Below are 9,866 nucleotides of genomic sequence, written 5' to 3'. Positions count from 1 at the left end.
TTATCAAAGTGCATATCAGTCTTGGACTCATTGAGCCTGGAATCTCTACCTACAGCGGCCCTGGATTTCTGATAAGAAACCATGGTGAGATTAAGAGAGGTAAACCCAGGTTGGTAACTAACTATTAAGGTATTAATAAAATATTATATTTTGATGGTTATTACAATCCTAGTAGAGAACACTTAATTGATTACATTAAAGGGGCCAAAATGTTTTTTAAATTTGATTGCAAATCTGAATTTTATCATATTAAGATAGAGAGTGAATTAAAGAAAGTTACAGCATTCTCCACACCACAGGGACAATATATCTGGAATGTACTTTCAATGGGATTAGCAAAATGCACCCCAGATATCCAAAGAAACATCGATAATCTTTTTAAAGATTGTTGTGAATTCATGTTTTGTCTATATTGACGATATATTGATTGCATCTAAAAATATGAAATAACATATTAAACATCTTGAAATATTTTCTGATGCATGTCATAAAGAAGGTTTCGTACTTTCTGAAAAGAAAGCTACTATTGTTGTCAATAAAATCTAATTTCTAGAATTCTTATTGATGAAACAAGATTGAGTTACAGGACCATATTGTGGAGAAAATCCATAATTTTTTAGACGTACTCAAGGACAAGAAGCATTTGTAGAGCTTCTTGGGAGTTGTTAATTTTGCAGTTATCTTTCTTAAGGATCTTGCAAGATACATGAAGGATTTTGACCACTTTTTTTAAAAAAAATTGTTCAAAGTAGAAATGGCAAGAAATCCGCACAAAAAGAGTTCCTGAGCTGAAATAGGTTTGTAGTAACCTGTCGAAGCTTGCTATATCGCAAGACAGGGATGAATTGGTAGTCTACACAGAAGCCAATGACTACAGATGGGCAGTAGTGCTCATGAAGAAGATAACTACAAGGGAAAAACCTTATAGATACACAAGAGGGTTGTTCTCAGAGCAAGAAGCCAAAATTTGGCATATTAACAAGAAAAAATTCTTTGCGGTTTGAAAGACTTTTAAGAAATAGCGTTTATTTTTACTTGCTAAAGAATTTACTTTAAAAGTTGATAATACTAATGTCAAGATTTTCTTAAAAAATAAATTAGAATCGAAAATAGAGAAAGCTCGTATTATCAGATGGCAAGTTGAATGCCAATATTATTGTTATAATATTATCATTATAAAATCTAATGAAAATATTCTTGCAGATTTCCTGACGAGAGATGGAGGCATTTGAAACAAACTCCATCATGTTGAGACTCAGGCACATCGGGAAAAATCTTGATGAGCATGACAGAAAGTGCAGACAGCTAGCGGTTAATGCCCAAGTTGCCGGACAAATCCAAAGAACTGATCTAGACACTGTCCAGGTCGTAATAAGAAATTCCTTATTAGCATCCACATCGCTATGGAACGACTTACGAGAACCAATTCAGAATGCATCACCGTTAGGGATGACTCACGAGTTGAGGAAGCATGACCTAAACATGCTTTTAGAGTACAGGGCTCTAGACCTGTACCGTTGGATTCGAGTACCAATTGCACAAGGCTATCACTAGACTCTGGTGAAACGGCAATAATTGAATCACACGAAGTGCAAACTCCTATATGTGCAAGTCACCCAACACCTTTGGGGATAAAGAGGGAGAGATTAGCCTTAGGCCAATGACAGACACTTGTAAGGTTAATACTAACGAATTGATATCTTCTTCTGCTTGGTAGGAATATCAGCGAATGTGGGAAAAATTAATTTCTCACAAAGAAGTGAACCCAGGCAAGACCATTATCGAAACATCTGAAAAATATAACAGGGTCTGGATGTTAGAAGGGTTGAAACAAAAGATGTCCGAGAATGGTATGATTTTGGAGCTCTTGCTTCAGTTCATACTATGTCACCAACTTTTTGAAAAATTTCAAAACTTCCGGAATGGATTAGTGGTGCGGTCTTTGATTCATGGAAAAACAACCCCCACCTGAAAAGAAGCGATATTCTGGAGATAAAATTCGTATCAGTTGCTCCAGAAACAACATGAAAGGGGTTTCATCCAACATTTCATTTTATAAAGTTGCAGAGGCTAGAAATGGTAGCTTTTAATAAAATTAAAGCTGCCTCAGCAGAAGCTCGCCTGGTATCAGCTATTAACAAAGACAATATTTCTACCATAAGGGCTTAGAGATTATGGGGTTTGTCTCACGAAGATGGACAAAGTCAAGTATCCGTTCAAGATTTTCTCAAACAAAGTGAATGGATCGTTCCTGTTAAATTCAATGATAGAAAAAAGCACAAAGTTCGCAGAAAGCTTGTTTGAAAAGAAGAGAATGTTAATTTGGAAAATTAAGCTGTCGGCGACCGAAGCAACAAGGATGAAGACATGCAACATGTTGCATGTTGGGCAATGACATAACCATTTATGCCCTTGCTGTGAAAAATAAGAGAAGCCTTTGTTCGGGACAAAAATTCCGATTACACAAAATAAACTAGAACCAGACCAGGACAAGGAAAAAAAAAATTTTTACAAAAAGAAGTAAAAATTAAAAATTGTAAAAAAGCAAGGTAAGGCTATCGGCAGAAAATGACAAAGGCCAACAGTCAGCAAAGTAGGAAAGCTAGCTGGAATCACGTGATCGATAAGCTATTATGACCAATAGTTGAACAAAACGAGGCAATGACGAACGCAGGGACTTCATTTGAAAAAGACAAGATGATGCAATGACATTATCAAGAAACAAGTTTGGAGTCCGAATTTGAAGTCCGTGGATGCCTATAAATAAAGATGCAACGAAGCAGAGGGGATTATCAGAAAACTTATCCTACTCTTCAAAGCATAGAATTCTTGAGTCTTTTCAATAATTTATTTTAATATTTCAATTTATGGGGGTTTCCCCAACAAGTCAAGTCCTCTATGATATGAGAGGCTAAACAGTTCGGAGGAATATTATCTATGTAATATTTTCTATATTTTTTCAATAAAGGTAAGGCTTCTATTCAATTTGTTATCCAAATTTCTATTAAGTCTCTGTATCGGAGTATCTTGTACTCCCTAAGGTAGGAAACGAAATAGGGTTGTACTGTTTCGTTTCTGAAGGTGCCAAGTACCTGCGAACTATCTGTTACGGTAGTGTGGTTGGAGGAAGTCCGTAGAACCGATGACTTGGAATACCCGAAAACAAGATAATCGAAAAAAGGTACAAACTTATGAGGGTTTAATTTATTTCGGAAGCATGTTGAATTTTTGAGCATTAAGGGCTGATTATTAAAGATAAAAGACCAAATACTGCTAAAATTTTGAAAAACTTTGGACCATAGGTGTACTTTCATAGCCTACTCGCCGTCAAAACGCGTGTCGTCCAATTTCTATGCATAGCGGATCTTTTTAGCATTATTTTATATCATAAGAAAGATAATTGATAATTTAATTTTAACAAGGGGTTTTTTAAACATTTTCATCAATAGAGGTTTCTGGATTTTTCTCCATACATTTAGTTGTAAGAGATTTTAAAATATAACACTGACCGCATGGCACTCTCTCTCTTTGAATTAAAGAGCTCTCTTTATCACTACTGTACATGTGTCTTGTTGGGGGTGTAAATGTGCGAAATCATGTCTGTTTCGAAGAGCAAGTGTCTTGTTGGGGGTGTAAATGTTCGAAGAGCAAGTGTCTTGTTGGGGGTGTAAATGTGCGAAATCATGTCTGTTTCAAAGATCAAGTGTCTTGTTGGGGGTGTAAATGTGCGAAATCATGTCTGTTTCAAAGATCAAGTGTCTTGTTGGGGGTGTAAATGTGTGTAATCATTGCCGTTTCAAAGAGCAAGTGTCTTGTTGGGGGTGTATATGTGTGGAATCGTTGCTGTTTCAAAGAGCAAGTGTCTTGTTGGGGGTGTAAATGTGTGAAATGATGTCTGTTTCAAAGAGCAACAATGAGAATGATCAGAGTTGCGTCAATCCTCTCCTACAGTCTCCCAAGAAACCACAGTCTTCTTCCTCCTCAAAATTCAAGAATCCAAGATTCTTCATTTTCTTCATCTTCGTGTTCGGTTCTCTGTGCACGTTGAAGATTCCTAATTTTTCACAAAACCCGTCTTGTGTGTCTCAAGAAAACTCGTCAATTTCAAGTGAAAAAGATGGCGAAATTGGTCCGAACTCGACACTATCCAAGTATCTCCCTTCTCGTCTCCAAAACCTTCTATGCAAGGTATATCTCATCATTACTATCCACCAATCTAAAACAAAATCGATACAGAAAATTAAATTTTGGCAATGATTAATGAAAATTTATCATAATTTCACCTATAATTAGAATATTTATTATAATTTCTAGCTGTGGCCACCTTCTCTTACACAACCCTTTGCATATGCGAGTAAATTAGTACACCACACTTTTCACTAATTTTAACTAAAGCCCTTAGTTATTACTAGAAGTACTATTTCTTTTACTGCTTTGGGAGTGCAACTTTTACTGTACTTTGATTTCATTATTGTAATTAAAGAAAATAATATTTTATTCTGCAAAACAAAAAAAATTAATAAAAGGGGTTATCAGTACATGTCGAGCTTTCCTTAATGGCTATATATTCTTCAAATGTTGCATCTATTTCAACTTGTAGTTGGGTTTACATGGTAACAAGGTCACAGACAGAATGACGAGAAAGGGAACTTATCTGAGAATGGAGAAGGATGTGCAAAATGTTGACACTGATCGCATTCAGCGTCAAGAAAAAGGTAAACATTTTCAAATAAATACAATCTTTACTTAAAAGGAATAAATAAAATATATTCTATTATATATCAAATTTCATGTCAATATTGATTGAAATTAATTTTTAAAGAAAGGTTAATTTGGAACTTTTCTAACTAAATTATTTGGTCCAACGGTCGATGTGGGTAGAAAATTAATTTAATTCGTGCAATGAAATCTCAGTTGGACCCTTTTAATTGTAATTAATTTTGTACTGAAAACAACTTTTTTAATTAGTCTCATATTCTAGGGTCAGTATAGCTTTGGCTTAAATGCAATTTACCTCCTATGATATGTGAAACAAGCAAAAATATCTTGTGAAGAAAAAAAGAATTATCGAATTACTCTTCTATATTTTTGGAAAATGAAGCAAATTCTAGGGGGAATAATTTGCTTTATTTTTCAAAACATGCTTCATTTTCCAGAACACGGGAGCAATTTACTATTTTTTTAAAGAATTTTTTTGCTAGTTTCTCATATTACAGGGATATAGGGGAATAATTTGCTTCATTTTTCAAAATACTAGAGCAATTTGCTACTTTTTTGAAGAACTTTTTTGCTAGTTTCTCATATTATAGGGATAATAAATTGCATTAGATAGGGGGAATAGTTTGTTTCATTTTTCAAAACATTAGAGGAATTTGCTCCTTTTTTTAAGAATTTTTTTGCTGGTTTCTCATATTACAGGGATAATAAATTGCATTAGATAGGGGGAATAATTTGCTTCATTTTTTAAAACACGAGAGCAATTTGCTACTTTTTATAAGAATTTTTTTGTTAGTTTTTCATATTACAAGGATAATAAATTACATTTTATTATAATTTTGGCCGGATTAATTATGGGATTCTTTTTAATGATGGAGGACGGAAAATCCATTGCATCTACGTTGTGTTGTTTTCAATTGATTTTCTCATATTTGCAAGCATAGGGCTCGGATTAAGCAACGACCATTTCAATCGTAGTGAGTTTCCACCTGGATTTTTGTTCGGAGCTGCTTCGTCTGCATATCAAGTATACCGATCATTTTTTGACTTACATTTACTTTACGTTTAATAAAATTCAGTTTTCTTTATATTCATGCTTGCTTTATATTTATCTATTCATCTGTTTAATTAGAGTGGTTAATTTTTTCATAGTACGAGGGTGCCGCATTTGAAGGTGGTAAAGGACCAAGTATATGGGACACTTTCACCCACAATTTTTCAGGTGATTTTTTATTTTGATGTCTTTTTTTATTATTAGTATTATGTGGATTCAATAAATATATATAATTAGTAACAGTAACAAATTCAATAACTCACACAAAGTGAGATATATACTTACATATTTAGAGAAACTCGAATTTATGATTTGGAACGTGTTCATGAAACCTCAATTCTAATCTTAACCACTAGATTAAGACATAAAATGTTACAAGTTTATGTTTATGTACGACTCACTAAAAAAATGTATCATGGCCATGGTAGGAGATCGGACGGGATCCTCTAGTTCCATTCCGTGCGACATCTCTTACTCCATTCATGAATGAACGCCACGTGGCATCACCAATGGAAGGAGGTCATGACTGAAGAAAGATTATCAATCCAAAAGCAACACAAAAAAATGGGGAACTTAGGGCAAAATCGTGGTTTGGTGCCATTACGAAATGTTAGTTTTGCTTTTGGTACAACATATTTTGCAAGTTTGGGTTTTGGTATCATTAAACCAAAAAATAAGCATTTTTTGTACCAACTTAACAGCAAAGTTCATGTGCCGTGCACATGGGCCTTAACGGCCGTCAACCCCACAATTTTGGTGGAAAAAATCACGTGAATATGAGAAAAAGGAGAAAAAATTAGTCTTCCAACATTCCATAGTGTTTTGGTACCATTAAATCTAAAAATAATTCTTTTTATTCCATGTGCAGGGCCCACCAAAGTAAGTTTTTAATTTAATTCCAATTAACATTTTTTCTCTTTTTCTTATTTTTTCTTATTGCATCAATTTGGTTTCTAATCTTTCAATGTTATTCAAATTCGAAAAATCATAGACCATCTTCTTCCATATGAATATTTATTTCTTAGTGAAATAATTTTGTGAATGTTTCTCTATCAAAATATTAACACTAAATATATGAAAAAAAATGTAAGGAACTCCCTTGTGATATCGTAAATGAACAAATTACCCCCTTATGAAAAAACAAATAGCGACTTACCTCCCTATATTTTTTAATACACAATAATTTACCCTCCTATGATTTTTAAAATGAAGCAATTTACCTCCCTTTTATTTGTTATAATTTATCATTTTAAAAAGTATAGAGGGGTAAATTGCTATAATTTTTTCAATAGGGGGGTAATGTGTCAAGAAGAAAGAATTGCAAGAAAAGTACTTCATTCTTATTCAATCTCACTCTACTCAAATGATACAGAGTCTGCTGTATATATACAGCAAGAAGGAAAAGAAAAGTTGGTTGAGGACAACTAATTGTACAACGGCTAGTGAAAAGTTGTCAACAACTAATAGAAGCGTGTTAAGCCTAGAGCACTTACAGAAAGTGAACTAAAAACGCAGAAAAAGAAAAGCACTAATAAAAGCGCACTCTACAAACGAAATCGCAAGTTCGAAAACAACAACCTCTTCATCCCTTAGCTGACTTCTGTAACTTCAAGCTTCAGTCCCTGCAGCTGATCATCTGTAAAGAAACTTACTTTTGTCATCCCCTCCTCAAGCTGGACTGACAGTAAAATCGATTAAACCCAGCTTGGCAAGTAAATTATGGAACAAAGGACCAGTCAAGGCTTTTGTGAATATGTCTGCTAATTGATCTTTGGACCGAACATAAGTGTGCAATGAAACCTGACTGATAATGATCTCTAACCAAGTGACAATCGATTTCTAGGTGTTTCGTTCTTTCATGAAAAACGGGGTTACTAACAATGTGTAACGCAGCACGATTATCACAGTAAAACGGAATAGGACGAGGCACTTGAAATCCCAAGTCAGCAATTAAGGCTGCAATCCAAACCAATTCACAAGCTGTAGATCCCATTGCTCTGTATTCCGCTTCAGCCGTCGACCTTGAAACAGTGTTTTGTTTCTTTGTTTTCCAAGATATTAGTCCCTTCCCCAAGAAGACACAATAACCTGTCAATGAACGCCTGCTATCTGGACACGATGCCCAATCGGCATCACAATACGTAGTGATGTCACAACCAGTATTTGCTGGAAAAAAGAAACCCTTTTGATGTGTTCCCTTTAAGTATTGAACCACATGTGTAGCTGCATCCATATGACTTTTACAAGGAAGTTGTAGATACTGACTTAATTGTTGAACAGCATGGGAAATATCTGGCCTGGTAAAATTCAGATATAAAAGTCTGCCTACAAGTCTTCTGTAAATGGCTGGATGTGGCAGAACTCGATCTGTGGCAGAGTTGAGCTTGATCCCAGGTGGCAGAGGGGTGTTAGCAGCTCGAGCTTCTGTCAATTTCAAGTCCTTAATAATGTCTGATATGTACTTGCTTTGTGTGAGTGTGATGCCTTCTGCTGCTCGAGCAATTTCCAATCCCAAAAAGTACCTAGCAGGTCCCATATCCTTGATGGTAAACAAGGCATTAAGATAATGTTTCACCTCACCTATTAGTGTTGAAGATGTTCCTGCAAGAAGAATATCGTCAACATAAACTAATAAAGCAAGAAATCCTTGAGTAGAGTTATAAGTAAACAAACAGTAGTCGTTTTTGGATTGCAGAAATCCAAAAGCTTTCAGCTTGGAAGTGAATTCACAGTTCCACTGTCTTGATGCCTGTTTGAGTCCATATATGGACTTCTTGAGTCTGCAAACGTGGCCTGTTGGAACTGTATAACCCTTGGGAGGTTCCATATATAGTTCTTCATCTAAGTTCCCATGAAGGAACGCATTGTTTACATCTAATTGATGTAATTCCCATCCAGATGCAGCTGCAAGTGCAATGAGTACTCTCACTGAAACTACCTTGGCAACTGGGGAAAAGCTTTCAAAATAATCGATACCCTTCTATTTGGTTGTAGCCTTTAGCTACCAACCTAGCCTTATGTCGATCAATAGAACCATCTGAATGGAATTTTAATTTGAAAATCCATCTACAACCAATGGGTTTCTTGTCCGGGGGAAGTGGGGTAACATCCCATGTGTGATTTTCTTCTAGAGCTTTAATTTCTGCTTGCATTGCTTCACTCCATTCTGGTTTTGATGTGGCTTCTTCGTATGTAAATGGTTCCTGAAAAGGTGAGATAGAAGACACAAAACTAGCATATGCGGCAGAAATAGAGATAACAGTAGGATTGTCAGAAGCACTACATATAAAATCTGACATCCAAGCTGGTTTGGATGTAATCCTATCTGATTTTCTAAGTATAGGAATTGATGGTATATCAGCAGGATGTTGATTCTCCTTCTCTTCATTAGGAACATTGATATCTAACAAAATGTCTTCACTTTGTTCAATTAAAGGAAGTGGTACAGAAGAATCCACAAATTCATTCTTATAAGGGAACTCATTTTCATAAAACACCACATCTCTACTGACTAATGTAACTTTATTTTCTATATCAAAGAGTTTATACCCTTTCTGTCCTTGAGCATACCCAATGAAAATACATTTTACAGCTCTAGGATCAAATTTAGACTTAAAGGGTTGAGTATTAGTAGCATAACAGAGGCATCCAAAGACTTTCATGTTAGAATAAGATACAGATTTGTTATTAAGTTTTTCATAGGGTGTTTGCCATTTTAAAACACTAGAGGGAAGCCTGTTGATAATATAGGTTGCAGTTAATATGGCTTCAGTCCAGAAGATAGAAGGTAAAGAAGCTTGAAACATCAAGGCCCTTGCAACTTGTAAGAGATGCTTATGCTTTCTTTCAACCACCCCATTTTGTTGAGGGGTGTAAATACAGGTCCTATGGTGAATGATACCTTCATTTTTAAAGAAATCTTGACACCCTTTACTTAAAAACTCACTCCCATTGTCAGTCCTAACAATTTTAATTCTTTTATTGTATTGAGTAAGAACCATCTTTTGAAAGAACATGAGCAGTGATAAAGTATCTGTTTTGTGTTTCATCAAGAAAGTCCAAGTGCTCCTACTGTAGTCATCTACAATAGTCATCA

General features: G+C 35.1%; 1 protein-coding gene across 3 annotated transcripts in view; it reads left to right on the top strand.

Annotated features, from left to right (window-relative positions):
• Window positions 1–3,521: 3,521 nt before the first annotated feature.
• The window catches only part of LOC105173365 (beta-glucosidase 13), a 30,077-nt gene continuing 23,732 nt past the window's right edge, over window positions 3,522–9,866 (top strand). The window contains exons 1-4 of one of the 3 annotated variants that reach the window (XM_088875501.1): window positions 3,522–4,188; window positions 4,622–4,715; window positions 5,661–5,743; window positions 5,869–5,938. In XM_088875501.1, coding sequence (XP_088731627.1) covers window positions 3,880–4,188; window positions 4,622–4,715; window positions 5,661–5,743; window positions 5,869–5,938 — 556 coding nt within the window. In that variant the 5' untranslated portion in view covers window positions 3,522–3,879. Of the gene's footprint in view, window positions 4,189–4,600; window positions 4,716–5,660; window positions 5,744–5,868; window positions 5,939–9,866 lie in introns of all 3 variants that reach the window. The other 2 variants (XM_011095077.3, XM_088875502.1) reach the window with 2 other exon arrangements.

Source organism: Sesamum indicum, linkage group LG11, assembly GCF_026168435.1.
Source record: "Sesamum indicum cultivar Baizhima isolate 11 linkage group LG11, ASM2616843v1, whole genome shotgun sequence".
NCBI lineage: Eukaryota > Viridiplantae > Streptophyta > Magnoliopsida > Lamiales > Pedaliaceae > Sesamum > Sesamum indicum.
This window is presented reverse-complemented; position numbering and strand designations above follow the sequence as displayed.